At 43.0% G+C, this 21,421-nt stretch overlaps 1 protein-coding gene across 1 annotated transcript in view; it reads right to left on the bottom strand.

Moving 5' to 3' along the window:
* gabbr1b (gamma-aminobutyric acid (GABA) B receptor, 1b) overlaps positions 1-21,421 on the bottom strand; it is a 249,965-nt gene that overhangs the window by 158,282 nt on the left and 70,262 nt on the right. The window contains exon 5 of the mRNA XM_033975440.2: positions 19,652-19,812. Coding sequence (XP_033831331.1) covers positions 19,652-19,812 — 161 coding nt within the window. The remainder of the gene's footprint in view (positions 1-19,651; positions 19,813-21,421) is intronic.

The raw sequence follows: 21,421 nt of genomic DNA, 5'->3' as shown, positions 1-21,421 counted from the left end.
GCCACCCTGTGCGTTCGCACAGAGACCTTATGCGTTTCCGCCCTTATCGACTCCGGGGCTGAGAGGGACTTTATTGATGCCCAAGTCGCGGAGCAGCTCGGGGTCTACCTGGAGCCCCTCGAACGCCCCTTAAATGCCCAGGGGCTCAATGGACGTTTTCTGGGGCACATCACTCACATCACAGAACCTGTCACCGTGATTCTGTCCGGCAACCACCAAGAGAACCGTCAGTTTCATGTCCTGTCCTCCTCCGCTTCTCCTCTGGTCCTTGGTTACCCCTGGCTACGCGCCCACAACCCTGTTTTCGATTGGGCCAGGGGCGGAGTTTCGGGCTGGAGTCCCGATTGCCACGCCAAGTGCCTTCGGTCCGCCCTCCCTCCGGCCGGGAGGTCCGTTCCTGTCGCTGATCCGTCCCCAGACACCCCCAATCTGTCCTCGGTGCCTGCTGAATATCACGACCTGGGGGAGGTTTTTAGCAAGAGCAAGGCCCTCTCTTTACCGCCCCACCGTCCATATGACTGCGCCATTGACCTCCTGCCGGGTGCCCCACTACCATCTAGCAGGCTATATAACCTGTCTAAACCTGAACGCGAGTCAATGGAGGACTATATCCGTGGGTCCCTGGCTGCCGGAATCATCCGCCCGTCCACTTCACCCGTGGGAGCGGGGTTCTTCTTTGTGGCTAAGAAGGACAAATCCCTGCGGCCTTGCATTGATTACCGGGGTCTGAACAATATAACCGTAAAGAATAAATACCCGCTTCCCTTACTGGACTCGGCATTTACGCCCCTCCACGGTGCGACCATCTTCTCAAAGTTGGATTTGCGGAATGCGTACCACCTGGTGCGCATCAGGGAGGGAGACGAATGGAAGACGGCCTTCAAGACACCCCTGGGACATTTCGAATACTTGGTTATGCCCTTCGGTCTCACCAACGCCCCTGCCGTATTCCAAGCCCTCATCAACGATGTGCTCCGTGATTTCCTTAACCGATTCGTCTTTGTTTACTTGGATGACATCTTGATTTTCTCGCGGTCCCCCCAGGAGCATCATCAGCACGTTCGCCAGGTTCTCCAGCGCCTCCTCGAGAATAAACTGTTCGTGAAAGCTGAGAAATGCGAGTTTCACGCAGAGGAGGTCAGCTTTTTGGGCTTCATTGTGGGGCGGGGCCAAGTAAGAGCTGACCCTGAAAAGATCCAGGCTGTCACTGAGTGGCCCGTTCCTACCAGCCGGAGACAGCTCCAGAGATTTATCGGCTTTGCCAATTTTTATAGACGTTTCATCCGGGATTTTAGTAGGGTTATCTCGCCCTTAACTAAACTCACCTCTCCTGCTTTGCCGTTTGCCTGGTCTCCTGAGGCGCAGACAGCCTTCGAGAAGCTTAAGAGACTATTTACTTCCGCTCCCATCCTGCACCAGCCCGACCCTTCACGGCAATTCATCGTGGAGGTCGACGCCTCCGACTCGGGAGTGGGGGCCGTGCTTTCGCAGAGGTTCGACCCCCACAACCGCCTCTGTCCCTGCGCCTTCTTTTCCCGGCGATTGTCCTCGGCCGAGGTCAATTATGATGTGGGGGATCGGGAGCTCCTTGCCGTAAAGCTGGCCTTGGAGGAGTGGCGCCACTGGCTCGAAGGGGCGGAGCAACCATTCATCGTCTGGACCGACCATAAAAACTTGGAGTACATCCAGTCCGCCAGGCGCCTCAATCCCCGTCAAGCTCGTTGGTCCCTCTTCTTCAGCCGCTTCAACTTTCTCCTCACCTACCGCCCCGGATCTCGGAACGTCAAACCAGATGCCCTCTCCCGCCAGTTCGCCCTGGAGGATAGCCCGGTCACCGCAGAAACAATTATCCCCTCCTCGTGTGTGGTGGCCGCGGTCCATTGGGATATCGAGGACACCGTCCGAGAGGCCCAGACCAACGACCCCGACCCAGGTAACGGCCCTCCAGATAAACTGTTTGTTCCCGATTCTGTCCGGTCTCAGGTGCTCCAGTGGGTCCATGCCTCCCGTTTCGCCTGCCATCCTGGTGCCGGTCGCTCTCTCTCCCTCCTCAGGAGACGCTTCTGGTGGCCCACGATGGACACAGACACCCGGGCTTATGTCGCCGCCTGCCAGGTATGTGCTCGGGCCAAGGCCTCCCACTCACCCCCTTCTGGTCTCTTGCATCCTCTCCCAGTTCCTCGTCGCCCTTGGTCCCACATCGCCTTGGACTTCGTGACGGGCCTTCCCCCTTCCCAGGGGAACACGGTGGTTCTCACCATTGTGGACCGCTTCTCCAAGGCCGCCCATTTCGTTGCCCTGCCTAAGCTCCCCACAGCCAAAGAAACTGCCGACCAGCTGACCAGTCATGTCTTCCGACTCCACGGCATCCCGGTGGACATCGTGTCCGACAGAGGGACCCAATTCACCTCTCAGGTATGGCGGTCTTTCTGCGACAGTTTGGGGGCCACGGTTAGCCTCACGTCCGGGTTCCATCCACAATCTAATGGGCAGACGGAGCGGGCCAACCAAGACCTGGAGTCGGCCCTACGGTGCACAGCCTCCGCCAACCCCGCGACCTGGAGTACTCACCTACCCTGGATAGAGTACGCTCACAACTCCCTCGTGAGTTCCGCCACTGGTATGTCCCCCTTCGAGGCATCGCTGGGATATCAACCCCCTCTCTTTCCCACGGAGGAGAGGGACCTCGCCGTCCCGTCTGTTCAGCGCCATCTCCAGCGCTGTCGCCGGATCTGGAAGAAGGCCAGGGCGGCCCTTCTTCGGGCTGGAGCGCGCACTAAGGCGACGGCCGATCGCCACCGTGTCCCGGCGCCCGTATACCAACCTGGCCAGATGGTTTGGCTCTCCGCCAAGACGGTCCCGCTGAAGACGGACTCCCGTAAGCTGTCCCCCCGATTCCTGGGACCGTTTAAGATCATGAGGATCATAAATCCATCGGCGGTGCGCCTCCAGTTACCCCCGTCTCTCCGGATTCATCCGACCTTTCACGTCTCCCAGGTTAAACCAGTCCGGACCAGCGACCTGTGCCCTCCGGCCGATCCCCCACCGCCCGCCCGAGTCATTGACGGCCACCCGGCGTTCACCGTCCGCCGCCTGATTGACGTTCGTCGCCGTGGTAGGGGCCTCCAGTACCTCGTCGATTGGGAGGGTTACGGTCCGGAGGAGCGATCCTGGGTGCCCAGGGCACGCATTCTGGACCCCGACATGGTGAGAGACTTCCACCGCGCTCATCCTGACAAGCCTGGGGGTCCACCAGGAGGTGGACCTTAGGGGGGGGGTACTGTCATGATGTCAGTTTCCCTGTCCTCCCGTGCTCTCTCCCCCTCCCCTACCTGTGTGTCTGGAGCTGGGTGGAGTGCCTGACTCCTCCCGTGCACACCTGGGGTGCATCAGCCTAATCACCACCACCTGCTGCTGAGTACAAGAAGGCTTGGCAGTCTACACTCGGTGCCAGACCGTCCGCGTGTAAACGTGAATGTTTCTTGCTAAGCTTTGTTATATGGTACTTCCCTGCAAATGCTCATTTGGATTTATGCACCCTCCAGATTCCTGCCTCTACTCGCCCAGCTCCTGCTGCCACGTTCCAGTCCCGGTATCGCTTCCAGCTCGTCTTGTCTCCTGCTCGTCTCGTCTCCTGCTCGTCTCGTCTCCAGCTCGTCTCGTCTCCTGCTCGTCTCGTCACCTGCTCGTCTCGTCTCCTGCTCGTCTCGTCTCCTGCTCGTCTCGTCTCCTGTCCGGTCCTGGTCTCTGGTTTGTCACCCGCTCCCCGCTCTGGTCTTCGTCTGCTCCGCCCGCCCTGGTACCGCACCTGCTTCTATCCCCGTCCTGGTCCTGTCCTGCCCGCCTCTACCTGCACCGCACCCGCCTGACCCGTCTCCCGCTCCCCGGTTCCTGTACCTGCTCTTGTGACCTGTTTAAAGACTGCATTTTCACCGCTGTAAATAAACACTGTTAAAACTGCTCTGGTCTGCATCCTTTGGTCCTATCCGCACCGTTACGACATTAGCCCAAGCATGTGTTCACTCAACTTACTAAGTTTGCTCTGCTTATAATGTGAAATCCTTGGACTGAATAACACAATCATTGTCCTACTAAGTACTTTAAAGTGGAAAAAAACCAAACTTTAAATCAACTTTTTTTGGCAACTAAACTATGTATAAGATGTTTTAAATACATTGTCTCCTGCTCCTAGTCCTCAAACTAGATACATAGGCAGCTTTGTGTTGAACAGTCAAAAATTGAGTATGTGCTGTGTTATCATGTGCTATGTGACATCACTGCAGACTCCACCCCTGCAGAGTTTGAAGCGTGGATATCCTCACTCTCTTCTTTAGTCCTGCAGTTTAGTCCTCTCAAATTAGCAGCTCTATTTGAAATGTGGCTGTGGGCAGAGTTTAGGTGTTTAATCCCACTTTTCTGATGAGCCTTTCTGGTAATACTTTACGATAACTAAATCTAATGGGTCAATTTCAGCTTTCTGTCATATGCGACATTTTGAGTGATTTTTCTGATTTAAAAGATATAATTTAGTTTTAAATTGGTAATTGCTACAGTGACGGTTAATTTCTCATCATTCCAAAGCCCATGATGAATATTCGTCATTTTATTACTGCCCTCTCCACAGCTGCCGGACCCTTCGCGCCTGTGATCTGTGTCTCCGTGGCCTGAACTTCCTCCTCCTTTTGGCACGGCCAGCTCAATATGGCCGCAGCTCATCTCGCTCCATCTGCTCCTGTTTGTGCAATCATAGTAGGTGCATGATCTCGCCTCTTTCTCCCTGCCAAATCCGTGTTTGTTTGAACTGCCGTCGTCACCGTGGTTACTGTTGTCATGCCAACCCCGACACCCCCTCGCTCAGGCCCCCTCCGCTCTCGTCTGCTCCTCGTGCGTTTGAAGTGGGGATCCGATGCAGATGAAGCAGGGGATGTGCATGCGGGCTAACTGTTGGGGATGTTGCGATATCTTATAGGCTCAGGTGAGAGGCGACGAGCTTTAAAAAATGATAATCTGCACTTCAAAAAGAATACCTGAGAGCTTTGTCGGACAAATATGGATATGGAAATTATGCCAGGAGAAGAGTCTGGAGTTATTAATATCTTAGACGCCGTGTGACAGCAATACTGACCACAATGAGATAACTGGATGTGAATTATAGCAGTACATTTTCAGATAAGCGCACTATTTTTTCCTTAAAGGGCATGTACACAGTTTTTTCACATGTCTTTGGAAAAAAATAGTATTTGGCAAAACTCCGCACTGGGCTATGGGAGGTGTGAAAAGTGCTTATAAACTGAACCAATCCTTAACCACAGCCCCCAATTGCCTAACACATCCATAACCCGAATTTTAACTTTAAAGAAGCCGTATGTTTGAAAATTTCATAAACATGACCTAAGTGTTCCCAGATATCAGGTGAACTTGTTCAAATCAAATATAGTGTTTACTTTTACAATTGCAATGCTGATTTATTCTTAATTACAAATACATTGGACATGATGAACAAGTTGTTTATGTTATAATTTGGTGTTTTCTCATTTGCGTTGCCAGTTTCAATACTGAAATCCAGTTGTTTTAAACCTACAAACGACTCTCTCTGATCACAACCTAAACCCCAGCACCTGCAGTCAATCATGTATCAGTGCTAGTGCTCTGTGAGTGAATTCTGGAGGTTCTGAGCTTTCACATGAGGCTAAAAACTTTTTCAGAATTCAATTTTCCATTTTCTTCGATGGAACAGACCTATACGACGGGGGGAGATTACACAGAGACTTTTACTTGTCCTTCATCAACATTATTAGATATTATACATGGCATATAGTTTGTCGGGCTGCATAGTTTTGGGAAAATGTCTAATTGCATTTTTTTTCTGTCAAGCATCACAATTATGTTTGTATCTGAGGTTTATTTTAAGATTGCAGGATTCTGTTCAAAGTTCAATTTTAAAAACGTCCATGAGCTTTTAACATCTGAGAATCAAATGCATGCCAGAACATGTTTGTAGACTTAAATATATATAAATACTTATAATACTACAGTAATACTACAGTCTTTTTCAATTTGCCAGCACTGACTATTCAAATTGCAAGTTTGATTCAATTGGGATTAATCTTGCAGTCCTAGAAGTTTGCGACGTCGTCTGAAACCCCTGTTGAACGTATAGGAGTTTATTATTGCAGTTAAGCAGTAACGGTGGAGAGACATCCTCGAGGAGTAGATGTGATTTTGCCTTCCTGAATACGTCTCATTGTGCTAAGAATGGACAATGTGGATCTCGGTTACTAAAGGCGAATGATGCAACACCTCACAGAAATAATTTGTTTTTGAAGAGCCACATTCTGCTGCAATAATGATTCCTGTTGGAGCAATAGCCCTCCCAGCAAGAAGGAGTTAAGAGCACAGAACACCATATAGTAATGTAAGGGCAGCTGTCTCTAACAATCTGCTTCAGCTGTCATTGAAAACCCACGAGAGCTGTGCCAAACTAAACCAGGACTACCCTGGACTAAACCTGGACTGAACCTGGACTAAACCAGGACTAAACAATGACTAAACCATGACTAAACCAGGACTAAACAATGACAAAACTAGGACTAAACTAGAACTAAACCTGGACTAAACCTGGACTAAACCAGGGCTGAACCAAGGCTAAACCAGGATTAAATCAGGACAAAACCAGGACTAAACCAAGGCTGAACCAGGATCATGCTAGGGCTAAACTAAGGCTAAACCAGGGCTAAACTACGACTAAAGCAGGACTAAACCTGGCCTAAACCGATGCTGAACTAGGATTATACCGGGACTAAAACAGGGCTAAACCAGGACTAAAGCAGGTCTAAACTTGGACTAAATAATGACTAAATTTGGATTAAACCAGGACTAAACCAAGACCGAACCAAGATTATACCAGGACTAAACCAGTGCTAAACTAGGACTAAACAAGGACTAAACTAGGACTAAAGCAGATCTAAACAAGAACTACACAGTGAGCAAACCAGGGCTGCACTAGGACTAATCATAAAACCATGTGGAAAAAGTGTTCCCAACAGTATAGTTTTGGTTTGTATGTGTCTATAATTGCTTGAGTCTTTCTGTTTAAAAGCTCTGTACTTGATTTTTACCGTCTTTAAAACGTGAATGTTTGTTTTAGTGGTTTGCAGTGGTTCAAAGTTGTTTCTCACTTACCTTATGCATTCTGAGCATCTAAATTATTCTCCGTGATGAATTTATAACCTCTTTTCACAACTTTCAGAGGCCAGAGCAGAGTTTACCCACAGTATCATGGTAAAGCCAACGATAACTAGCAACCTAACAGTGCACTTTCTGATTTTCAGACAATATAACGATTTATAATTAGATGCAGACAGCACGCAGCAGGCTTACTGACCTTAAGAGCTGCTTATACAACAGCAACAGGCTCAAGTCTTTTTTGTTATATATATATATATATATATATATATATATATATATATATATATGCCATATATAGACCAAACCAGTCTACATCAGGACTAAACCAGGATCAAACCAGGACATGCAGCCATAAATCCATTCATAGTACTGCACATATTATAATACATATAGACCCACTTTCTTGCATATATTTAGCCTCATTCTGGTGCCTGTAGACATGTTTGTGAGCGCCTGACAGCTGCGTCTCTCTGTCCTATAATGCACTGTTCTGCCTTCAAAAGTGAGCCTTATCAAAGCACTGATTACAGCCCGTGCTAATCGCTAACAAACGCGCCAAAGCACCCGTTTAACCTCGTAACAAGCACCTCACCGTGCTGTGTTTATGTTTCAGTGACATGCAGAGCAGACAGGAGCAGGAAAGAGCAGACAGGAGCCATCAGGAACAGACAAGAGTGGACAAGAGCAGGCAGAAGGAGGCAGGAGCAGGCAGGAGCAGACAGGAGCAGGCAGGAGCAGGCAGGAGCAGACAGGAGCAGACAGGAGCAGACAGAAAAAGGCAGAAGCAGACAGGAGCAGGCAAGAGCAGACAGGAGCAGAGAGGAGCAGAGACAGGACCGGACAGGAGCAAACATGAGTGGACATGAGTGGACAGGAGCAGACAGGAGCAGACAGGTGTGGACAAGAACTGAAGGAGCAGACAGGAACAGACAGGGGCAAACATGAGCGGATATGAGTGGACAGGAGGAGACAGGAGCAGAGACATGAGTGGACAGGAGGAGACAGGAGCAGAGACATGAGTGGACAGGAAGAGACAGAAGCAGACAGTAAGGGGCTGGAGCGGGCAGACAGGAGCTGAGTGCAGACCATTCTTACAAGCTTATGACTGGGGTGTGTGACGTAGTGTGTCGCAGGTTCTGTTTTAGATCTCTTTTATTGTCAAACTGTTCTAACAGAAAAAAAAAGGTAATGTGGAGCTGCAGCTGATTGTTGTGGTATGAGTTAATAATGGGTGATATATGTATTTCATGTATTTCAGCAAAATGTGATACAGATACATTGTATAAGCAGCTCTTGAGGTCAAAATATGTCTGCTGTGTACTGTGTGCAGTTAATTTAAGAACCTTTTATTGCCCGCTAATCAGGAAATATGTGTTAGTGTACTAGTTATTGTTGAAAGGCAAAAAACTCTCTGAACCTCTGAGCTGTGAAAGCTGCCTATAAACTAATTTTTGTGTTTCATATTTTAAAGTAAAAAACAGCACCTTTAACATAAATTCGGGGGCTTTCTATTGATTTTAAATATTAATATCAGTTATAAACCACAGCAGTAAGACAATTATCAAATGTAAGCTAAAGAAAATAAAATACATATCAGACTGTTTCAAGTATGAGTAAATAAAAAGAAGACATTTTCTAAAGCCTATGGAATGAATGAATACTTCAAACAGAAGATTAGTGCCAGTTGAAGTTAAAGCATGGTACCACCATCACAAACTGTAATGACTTTGTATTCAAACTAAGCTTGACTTTCTGACACGCTTCAGCAGAGTCAAATTCCCCAACTGTCTTCTAGTCATTTTCAATAATAAGTTCATGTCTGACTACGTGGCTGGGGTCCTTTATTACTAGTGACTGGTACGTTTTTGCGCATTGAGATAATCCTAAGCACCAGTGTCCTTAGGCAAGACACTTCACCCACACTGACTAGTTTGAAAGTGGTGAGTGAGTGTTGGTGCTGGTTGACGGCTTATCGGACCAGCCAGAGCCACACGCTTTGACAAAACTATACAAAGATGAGTGGATCTGGAGCCGTGTCCTGTCTCCTCGATTTTAGAGGGCGTGATTGACAGGCGGATTAACCAATCAGAGAGCTGCACGGTCAGTTTGTGTCAAAAATAAACATGGCTGCTTACACGCAAAAAAGTTAAAAAAATACATAAAGGATTGAGGAACAGAGTAGATTTTTTCAGATTCTTCCTGCCTGCACCGCTGGTTTAACATGGAGCGGGTGTTTAGCAACACTGTCAATCAAACCTGTTGCTAACACTAGCGGGAGTGACCTTGGAGAAAAAGACACCTGATTCATCTGTTATTAATGTTCTTATCTTGATTTACGAACACAAAATAAAAACACCAGGAACATGTAGAGCGAATACAAACATTTTAAGACCAAAATGACGAGACTCACTACAGCAGTTATAGATAGAGGGGCGACAATTTTATTCTATTTCTATTCTAATCTATTTCTGAGACTACTAGTTTTTATGCGCTTTACTGGAAAATCAATCATGTAAATCAATAAGTGGCAAATTAAAGTTTATTGGACATTGATGATGACCCAATGTAATATATGGAATTTTAAACAACTTAATCAGCATCGCACCTGGCAACACCCTCCACACTTGTTTAACACCTCATGCATTTGCAGACTAGATGCACAGTGACTTGACAGGGAAAAAACAACAATATGTAAGGGAGGTTTGAACCAGTGACCCTCTGATTGAGCTAAGTGTGACATTTTGGGTCCATCGCTGTGATACGGATTTCAGCTTCACCTCCTGATGCACAAAAAACAAGTCAGGAACCAAAACCTCTTTATTTCGCACTACATACAAAAAGTGTGACTATTACTATTTTTATTGGCCCGGAGAGTTAAAAATAATATAATGATTCATGACTATAAAACATTGCTAGAGGAAGTACAATACAATGTTATAGAGGAGAGTTGTATAAAACCCTAGGGCAGGATATAATGAGCCAAAATGTCATTACAGTGAATGAGACTGGAATTCCATTGGAGTCATGACGTCATCCGTGTATAATCCCATTGCCGTATTTCCTTAGAAGCAATAGTAAAAAAAAAAACCTAAAAAAAAAGTAAGTAAAAAAAAATCCTAAACACGCATCTAGACATTATTCATACAACAATAACTTTCTCGAAAGTATTGGTTTATTGGAAATTGTTTCCTATCTCAATATCGCACCATCCACTCACATACTATATGCCCAATGGCCTGAAAGCTTATGAGCGCGTTGAAAGATAGGAGTAACATCTTGGCTGTTATATTGCCCTCTTAACTCTGAACCATCACCACCATTACTGCCTCGTTCTCCGGTTCATTCCACACGCGTCCTCCACGTGACCTCTTTTGCACCGATTCACCACATTTTCCCCTTGTCCGACTACTTCCATTACGCCGCGCTGTCATGTTTGCACCTTGATGGAAATAACACAGCATGACGTAACCGCAGTGACGGGCCCATAAATCTCCCTTTCATTAGCTTGATGTTCCGCAGATACGTACGAGACTGCAGGTGTCGCTAGCTAGCATTAGCGTAGCCTCGTCCCATTTAGTTTTCCCCAGGAGGCCCGTGCAGTGGACCAGCGGGGGGGCTATCACATAATGGAGTGGATGCGAGCTTAATTAATGATATCAATTACAAGGCAGGCTTCAGTCTCGCTAGTCCAACTGTCTGCTGTGAGATGTGGGGAGTTAATTTTGTAGTGGAGCTATGTATGGCGCTGTAGGCGGACCTCACGCTTTATGTCGCCATGCGGTACTGAAGTATCATTAAAGGGTCAATGCATTATTCAGGCAAAACACGTAAAAGAGATTTGCCAGCACAAAAATAGAGAGGATTCCTGAGTTTGAACTACAGATGGTCTGATCATAGACTGTATACATAAATGGACGTAGCTACCCTGCTAGCCGCCGCGTTACAAATACAAATGGGCACGCTTCTAGCTCCACTGACTCCAATTCACTTTCTATTGAAAAATTGTCACTCCTCTTCCTGTAACTGCTGCTGTCAGGCTCATCATTTTGGTCTTAAACTGTTAATTTTGACCCTACCTAATCCTGGTATTTTTATTTTGCTATTGTGTCCGTAAATCAAGATATGAACATTAATAACAGACAAATCACACTCATGCTCACGCTAGCCTCAGTAACTGGTTTGAATGACAGCATGGGCTCACTCCCTGCTAAACCACCTTCAACCCTCGCTCTGGATTGGCTCTTTGGTTGCTATGATACTCACGTAACTCAAATTCAACCCTATAACTGCTCTAGCCTCGACGAGCTTGATTTGAGAGGAGTGGAGTGCTATGGGAGATGTCGCACTCCCTTAGTCCACTTCATTATACAGTCTAAGCTCCAGATATTGATTTTTTGAGCCACTACCGATATCTGATATTTGGCGCACTGTTGTGGCCAATAACAATATTTAGTGTTTAAAAGCCCATAAATGAATCTCAAGTTGAAATAAAAATCACAAATGAACATTTCACTTATTTGGTATTTAAAATGACTTGTATGATATTGTAAACAATAACATACAGATGAATTTTTAGCCTAAAAAATCTGATGCAGAGGGCAAACTGGGATTAACACATGGGCACACAGAGACTGGGACAGTGGCATCAATCAGATTTTTTTGATATCTGTGAAAACCCTACGATGTCTGCCGATAATTATATAAGAATCGATATATATTGCCAATCCCAATTTTGAACAACATTCTTCTAATGATAAGGCAAACTGAAATTCAGCAATTGTACTCTGTTTAAGGTGCTCTATCTCCATGGAAACAAGTAAGTGACACCACTAAATCAAGTTACAGGTCAGATTAGAGGAGAGGTGACCCCACTCAAAGTAAGAATACATGTTTTCCAATTATATTTTAGCAATATACACAGCATAAATGAATGTTTATTTCTGTGCTGTGGAACATTCTGTGAATCAAAAAGATCTTGCATGTGGGTTTATTTGGAAACTGGCGGCAAAGGGTCCGGGAAATGAACCTGAGACCTTACTGTTGTGATGCGAGAATACCCCATGTGTATATCAAGAAACATATTTATCTTGCATTTATTCAATTACACATTTCATTGGTGAAAAAAAACAAAACAAAACAATCTTGAATAACATGCATTTTGACCGTGAGTGTTGTCACCGCTCCACAAATCTAACCCGAAACTTTTCCGATGGTATCACCTGCTTTTCCGCATTGATAAGTTTAATGCCACCCTATGGAACATTCAGGCAAAGCAATAGCATCTCTGTATAGACAAGAAAATGGCACACACTCCAGCAGAAAAGTGACATGGAACAGAGCAGAGGTTTTCTGAACTAAATTGGAACTATGCACTTCATCTGTTTCCTTCCAATCTGAGGAATGGATCTATTTAATCAGGCATAAAACCTCTTCAGAATTACATGCAAATAAGTCCACAATCAGTCGCATTTGCTTCACTGTTTTTTTATTATTTGGATCAGTGTGCTGTTGTGTGCAATCTTATAGAGCGGAATTCCCCTGTGACATTGTCTTGAAGGTTATCACACGACTGTAGCCTGCTTCTGTCTGGACCTAATGCATTATGCACAGTGAAGAGGACCCAGCCTGAACACATGAAGAGGTGAGCTTCATCCAACCGACAGCACACAGCCATAATAATGATCCCAGCAGCTACAGCACTCTACAACAACTTTTTATCGTTTCTTTTTGCTAACAATTCATTGCGGTATTCCAACTAAAATTGTTTCCTCATCAAAAACACGCCTGTAGTTGTGTTTTGTTTCATCCACACGTTTAACACACAAACCTTGCTCATTTAGGCCAAGTTCTTCTATCAAACAGATCACTTCAGCCCTGAAATAATCTGTTTTTGATGAGGTAACAACATTATAACATGTCTTTAAGCTCACAAGAGTCACTTTTGCGTAATATAGGACCTTTAAAGACACACTATGCAACTTTTCTGGTGAGGATTCTGCCACCGACTTGTGTCCAAAGAGCTGTTATTATTGTTATTGCTTTGCCTGGGATGTTTCACAGTACAGCATTAACTATCTTGCATTTGTTCAATCAGGTGTTTATATTGCTGAAAAAAAAAAAAAAAAACTTGAAAAAACATGCATTATACAATGAGCGCATCTTTTCACAGAACTGACACGTAACTTATCCCTTGTCTTACTGGAGATAAATCAGTTCAGTGTCATTCTGTGGAACATTTTGGACAAAGCACAAACATCTCCATGGAGAAAAGCATGTCATGGAACCTCTGGAAAAGTTACATAGTGCAGCTTTAAGGCGGAATTGTTGCGTATACAAGCATTCATTTATATTTTATCAATCAATGTAAACACACACTTTTTAAATCACACTTTTTGACTCCAGATTTACACAATGATGGCTAATACATCTGTAAATAAAGATATGAATAATAATAATAACAGATCCATCAGATGTCTCCTTTCCTTAAATTCGCTACCGTTAACATTAGCAACAGGTTTGATTGGTTGCTATGATATGTGGCTCCAAATTGGCTCTGTGATAACTTTTATTAAAAGCATAAAATATATAAAATAACCAACTCATTAAAATAAAAAATGGATGAAAAGACTATACGCTTGCTTTTATGTGTAGATCAGTTTCAGTTTGTGGGGTCTTTGTACAGGAAGTAGTGACACTGATGTTGCCAGACACTGTTGTGCAAAGAGCTAAATCGACACTATAATTCCACTTTTATATATAGTCTATGGCTGCAACACTGAAATTGCACCAGTTTAACTTTTGTGCTACACCAGGTTAGTGACACATCAGGGGTAAAAGCTTAAAAAAGTCAAAACCGCATAATACGTCCACTTAGGCGATATACTAGAAATACTGTTACTATTTCCAGGTGAACTGAAGAAAACTGAATCTGCTGTTGAGAACATCGTGTCTCCAAGGTTTTATGAATCCATTTACAAACTTTTAAGAGTGCCTATATACCAGAATGTGACCTTCATATCTTTTTTAAAAATCGTTACCTGTTTATGCCCAACAATGCTAAAACTCTGTATGAAATATTATAATCTCGACGAGGGTATGCCACCAGGTGGATGGAGGATTTTAGCAAAGGTCAAGCTCTTACTAATTCTAATGTTGTGACCCAGCTTTAGCAGCACTGCGGTGGCCTTTTGTTCAGTAGTGGAAAGCTTACCTCTTCTAGTACAATGGGAAATATGACAACAAAACCAAAGAGTGGATGGTACTTTTGATAGAAGTGATATGAAATGAATAGGGTTTTCAAGCCCTCACAATGTTAATGTTATACACACATTCTCTAGCTAGATGCGTCTTTTCATAGGCCAGACAATGCAGCTCCATCTGGTCCCATGGTTGTTGGTTCCGCGGAGGTTTCAGAACTGACCGGTCATATTCACGTATCTGCCCTCCTGACCAATCGTATCTGTTTATATCTGTGTCACATTGAAGGAGACCAGCTGATTGGCCAACAACCCTTTCCAATACAACCAAGATGACGCAAGACTTATCCCCGTCTCTCAATTCTATTTAAAATGACCAGGCAATTTTACAGCTGCGTGACCCAAAAGCCTTCCTTAATTACTTAAAGGTCCTATGTTACACAAAATGCATTCTCGTGAGCTTTGAGTCAAGTTATAATGTTGTGATTTGTTTCATTCACACATATTTGAGTAACCCTTTATTATTAGTTTGTCTATTTTGATGAGTTGGGTTGGGTTTTTCCACACACCTTCACAAGATCATTTGGATAATTTCAACCCTGGAATTGCCAATCTCTACCGAACAAAAGGTAAAAGGAGCTGTTAACATGAAAACTACCAGTAGAAGACTAAGACTAGCATAATAAAAGATTACTCAAACATGTGTGAATGAGACAAAACACAACTCCAGTTATGTTTTTGAGGAGGTAACAACTTTATAGCATGACTTAAAGCTCACAAGACAATTTTGTGCATATATAAGAATATAAGCCACCGTTTTTCAGGTTTCACACAGAAAGACAGTAAACAAGTTTTTTGTCTTTGTTTTAATTTAAGACACGCTTTTTTAAAAACTGTGCCTGAAAATCGGCAGTACGGCATCAACACACACCTTACATTGTCAGTACCCTTACTAAATATTTTGTCTACTCCACCCTGTCCTCTCAGCAGACAGATGAAGCTTACTGCTGCCTACATTGCTCTGGTTTATATTTGCTCCACAAGTCAACTCCTGGGGAAAGTTTTCCGGTCGGAGCAATGCCGGCGTTTAGTTCCACTGCATGCTCCTCTACTTCCCGGTACAGTAGAAGGCACAATTCCTCTCTAGGGCCGCGACCCAGTTACCATCACTGCTATGCATTACAACACATACAACACACACAGGACTGCCAATTACGCTAACGAAGCTCCGGCTAACACCCCGTGCATTCTTAATTATGGTCTGAAGCTATGAAATCAATGGGCACGCTCTAACGGCAACACTTTCACCGGGGATGGTACATTAAGGATCATTTAGAGCATGTTTATGTATGGAAATAGCACATGTGTTATGTAAGTGTAGTTTCGGAGCTGGAGGTGAGGTGGGTTCTGACAAGGGGAGCTCTATGTCACTATAAGAAAAATACAAGGCTCATATCTGCATGTATTTATTTATTTTATTTTTTTTATCGTTTAGGATTTTAGAAATATTTGGAGACTTTAGTTTGTGTGGCCATGTATTAAATAATGTATACTCTGGGAATACAGTTAAGGTGGTACTAGTTTTCCAAACAGTGAGAGGAGTGGGCCCGGCAGTAAATTGGCCATGCTGTACTATTACTATTACTGCTTTTTCTATTATATTTACATTTTTTTTTTGTTAATTTCTTATATGCATATACATGTTTCTTTGTGTCTTTTTTGTTCTATCTTTAGGTTTTTTTTGTATGTTTGGGGAAAAAGGTGTGGGTTAGGGAGTTGTGACCTCTGTTGTTTTAGGTTTTAAATATTTATGTCTTGTTTTCATGTTTATTATTATTGTATTGTTTCATGTTTTATTTTATCATCCTTAATAAAAATATATATAAATTAAAAAAATTAAAATAAAAATAGGTACACACATGCATGATTTTTTGGCAGCTTTAGAACAGCTTTTTCCTACCGAAAAAGGAGCAGGGTGGACCGCCATTGCACAGCCAATCGGCTCTCACCCCAAAGAGTCATATATTGCCTATGGGACTTTAAACCGGGATGAGGGGGGCCTTTTTACTGTCGCACACCTGGGATACTGTCCTGAAGAAGTCGGACTGTAGATGGCGCTGTCGTCCTGCCTCCACAGGTAGATTAAACCTGTTTAAATCAGCTGACCGGACACGTCACAGCAACATCATGTGACCACTTTGAGGAAGACCACTAGTGGGCAATCGAAACTCTCAGGTATGAAAACAAACTACACCTTGGCCAGATGAATAGACCAGATGAACCTCATTGGACTATTATGTATATATATTTCTCTTCAACCCAGAAGTAAGCATGAAAAGCAGCACTCTGATTAGACAGATTTAAATACCTACTTCCTCCTTTCGCGATATGAAACTCTGGTACCGCAGCTTTATTCATCTTTTTGTTTCAGTTCATAGCAGAAATTCTCTAGCGCACACAATGTATGGAATGCACGTATTAATAAGTAATGAAGAAGCTGCCTGTCGTTGGTATGCTATCAACAGGAGACAGAAGGGTGGCTTTTGTGGTCAGTCAAGGGGACCGTTTCAATTCCAAAAGTGAATTGCTTTGTCATTATCAATGCACCCACAGTACTCCGGAGTTGAGAAACGCAAGGAGTAACCAGGAAGTACCTATAAGATGTGATCAATAGCGATGTCACGATAACACATTTTGAAGTTCGATGTACTGCTGAAGAAAATAGCAGATTCAAACCTCGAAAAAATATTTTTAAAAATCTAAATATTGTTAAAAAATAAATAGAATGAAACACTGCAGTACTTAGTTTGCATCTGTAATGACTCATAGAAGTTATTAATTCAACGTTATATGGCTCAAATAAGTGGATATAGCATTTACGGTGACAGGTCTACCCGCAATATTCATGCACATACAAAGAAAAACTACTCAGAGGAATAACCACAGTAAATCATTCAAAATGTGTGAAAATTACAGTGCTGGAAATCTACCACAAACCAAAATACACAATTTTTAAATGATCTGCTTTTGCTATTACCACGGCAACTTGTGTTATAATGAAATGTTAAAAGCAGCTGAAAACAGTCGGATATAGCTTTGTATCCAATTTGCTGATTTTGAATTACTACTGCGCTTTGTTAATCGTGGCATTCTTAACAAATATATACAGCAATTTACCAATTTACAGTGGTGGAATGTAACAAAGTAAAAGTAGTAAAGTACTAAGGTCCTATATTATGCTAAATTTACTCTTGTGAATTTAAAGCTGTGTTATAATGTTGTTACCACATCAAAAAAAGAGACCTAGAATTGTGTTTTGGTTCATTCAGACATGTTTGAGTAATCCTTTATTATTAGTCTGTCTACATCTCCAAAGCTCATAATACTCTGTTCCACCTTGTGATGTCATGAAGCGGTAGTTTCATGTTTACAGTTACCTTTTAGCTTTTGTTTAGTAGAGACTGGCAATTCCAGGGTTGAAATCATCCAAATGATTCTCGTGAAGGTGTACGGGGTTTAAAAACACTGTAAAGCACTTCATGAATTACAGTACATGACATCATAAGGTGGAACAGTGTTTTTTGTTTGAGAGAAGAACTCAGCCTAAATATGCAGGGTTTGTGTGTTAAATATGTGTGAATGAAACAACATTGTAACATAAATCAGAAAACAGTGTAAAATGGGCCTTTTACATATACATTTTAGATATCTATACTTTTACTTAAGTGAATTTTAAAGTGGATACATTTTACTTTTACTTCACTACATTTGAGTGCAGGTATCAGTACTGTCTACTCCACTACATTTTTGAACAGGACTGAAAAGGAAACATATTTTTTTATGACCTGCTGAAAAGGCTAAGGGGTTTATTTTTTTAATACATTCATAATTTGAGCAAACAAAAATATACAAATATACAAATACTGATACTGAAAAACTGATTCAACAGCTTCAATCCGCAGCTTTATAAGAAAATACTTTTTAACTTCCATTCTTTAAGTACATTTTTAAACAGGTACTTTAATAATTTTACTTGAGTAGATATTTGTGATAACTTTGTGTGATAATTTTACTTTTACTGGAGTATTTTTTGCTCCGGTATCTGTAATTCTACTTCTACTTCTACTTAAGTAACAAAATTGAGCACTTTTTCCACCAATGCCAATGTACCAGACTGATGGTATAATATATATTTTACAATTTACTAAATAAGCATTACTCCCTTACAGAGCTTAGAAAACATGTTGATTTTGTATGAGAAAGTTGGTCAGATACTGTACATGCGATAACTTCTGTGAATAATCACAGTTATACAGTCACTCGTCTCTTCTCACTATAACCGTAACACTAAATATATCCCATTTTTACATTTCTGATCTTGGACATTTGAAAACTGCACGTTAGCTTGCGATCAGAAAATCACTTCATAAAAATTCAACATAAATGTACCTATAAATCACCATAGACATTTACAATGATGCCAACATTACCGTCGGGCAATATGTCCACGTGTCTCAGAGCGATGAACGCCTAACATATGTTGCCATAACGATTAACAATTCAAAACATAATAACAGATGGAGGGAAGATATATACGAAAAAATTATCATATTGCAATTATTGTTTTGGGGATGTATACAAAATTATAATAATAAATTAAATAAGCTGAAAAATCTAAACAAGTGAGATTTCTAAACTTTTGTGGTCACTTTTAAGGTCCATTCAATTTTTGTGCTGCATTTGAACCTCAGTCAGGACTTTTAAACAGGCATGGTTTAACGCGTTCCTTCATTTTAAAAATATAAACGCATTGTTAAAATATTAGTGCTATAGACCTTTTGTTGTTTAGTTGATTAATCGGTCGATGGCGTCTTGGTCAACCAAAATTTTGATCTGTTTATTTCATTTGATTTGATTCAATGTATTTATGTGGGACAAAAGCAGAAATGAGAAGAAGTTGTTGAGTAGATAGTTTGGTATTTCTATGTAAAAAGGCATTTTAAACTCACATTAAATGAACAAGTTTCATCTGTCTTTATATACTGTACATACATTACTTCCTGGCACCGTATCTCCATAAACAGTTCTTTTTGCATGAACTCCAGCCTTACTAAACATCGTCATGGAGATACTGCAAAAAATCATTTTCTATTTTGTCAATATCGCCCACCTCTGCGTAATAAGTCTTCCGAATGGCCCAAAGTCCTGAAATTAGCAGCTATAAACAGACAGCTATGAATAGAAAAAGTTGGACAAGTCCCACTCACCAGACTGTCGTAGTAAATCAGCTCCAGCTCGTAGTCTGGTAGGATGTCGCTCCGGTTGTTCACCAGGTCCAGAGCCATTTGGGCAGCGGGCAGGCACGCTTGACCCCCCGGCCAACCTCCGCTCATGGGGAACAGGGCTCCGATGTACAGCTTCTTCTTGCCTACAGCGAGAGGGGGGTAGGACAGAAGCATACCCAGGGTCAGAGCCAGGTAAAGGGTAGTGTAAGGGGCCATCGTCCTGGTATAGTCCTCTGCAAACGGGTTGGTAGAAAACTTGAAATATAGTCCTTCCTCTTCCACCTGGTATCACGTTCCGCGGGATTAACGTGAAATCAGTTGTTCGGTCTCATCGCGGTGTGAAAAGTAGTTCCCTTGTTAGAATGAAGGAAGTTTGATTTTTGAAAACAAGTCTACGCATAAGTGCCCAATCACGGCGTAGAGATTTCGACGAGCGCTATCTGTGGTGCTGAAACCAAACTCACGCACAACACTTAAAAACGAAATTCAAATTAAGAACGCCTCATGTTACTTTCAAAATCTCATGAAAATACCCTGAAAATACCCTCTGCGAGATTCAAGACGTTCCCATCTGCATCTTCTATCTATTTATCTATCCCTTCACCATCTAGACGCCTACATACTCCGCGCGGTGCTGCGAGGACGCAACGCAAACCCCCCAAAAATCAAAGCTTAAAAAAATAATCCACGGAGGAGAAGAGAAAGAGGAGAATAGAGGAGGAGGAAGAGGAGGAGGAGGAAAAGTGTCCGTGTGCTGCGGGAATGCGGTGAGGAAGAGGAGCGGCGCAGGCGAGCGAGCAGCCAGGCAAGAGCGCGCCGTGCGGAGTGCTGTGGTGGACTGCAGCAGCGGAGAGAGGAGAGAGAGGTGTAAGAGAGAGAGAGAGAGAGAGAAAGAGGAGGAGGGACGCTCTGTTTCACAAACCAGTCTGATTGTGCAATCCCTCAACGCAGCTCGTTTATCTTCCCGCCCTCCCCGCACTGCTCTCCCCCTCTTTCCCTCTATTCCTCTCTATCCATCTACTCTCTCAATCTCTCATTTTCCCTCTTACTCTTCTATCTATTTCACTCTACATACCCCCTTACTTTCTCCCAATCTTCCTTTTAACTCACTCTTTTCTTTCTATCTATCTCATCACCCTTTCCCTTATTTACATCTTCCCTCTCTCTATTCTGTTAGTCTATCTCTCTCTGATATGACAAAAAAATCACAAGTTTTTCGATACTGAACTATCTTGATTTTCTTTTGTCTTAAAAAATGTCTTTCAATGATAAATTTGAGAACATAAACAGTTATTTAACACCAGAAATGGTCAAATTTCATCCTCCAAAGTGTGAGCTCCAAATCACATGCTTTTACTGACAGAGGACTGGCTTTGGACCTCATCATTAAAAAGACCCAAGCTCTGATCACTGACCATTAGAAATCACTGAATCTCCAACTGGATTAAAAGGTGATTAATTGCACAGCCTCTATCTACCCCTCCCCTCTTTCTTTGCATATCTTGCATACTTCTTTCCTTCACTTCAGTTAGTATGCATGTGGAAATATCTGTTTATTTTTCTTGTTTCTTTCTTTTTTTTTTTTTTTTAAATACTTGGAGAGACTTATCCATGCATTTGGCTCCAGTAGGTTAGACTCCAAACAAGCATTAAGACAACTGCAGTACATCCAGAACACTGCTGCTCAGGTCTTGACTAGAACCACCAAGTACAAGCACATAAGTCTTGCGCTCAGGTCTCTGGCTCCTGTGG

The sequence above is a fragment of the Periophthalmus magnuspinnatus genome, chromosome 11 (genome assembly GCF_009829125.3).
Source record: "Periophthalmus magnuspinnatus isolate fPerMag1 chromosome 11, fPerMag1.2.pri, whole genome shotgun sequence".
Lineage (NCBI taxonomy): Eukaryota > Metazoa > Chordata > Actinopteri > Gobiiformes > Gobiidae > Periophthalmus > Periophthalmus magnuspinnatus.
Note: the sequence above shows the minus strand (reverse complement) of the source record. Positions and strands in the feature narration are given on the sequence as shown.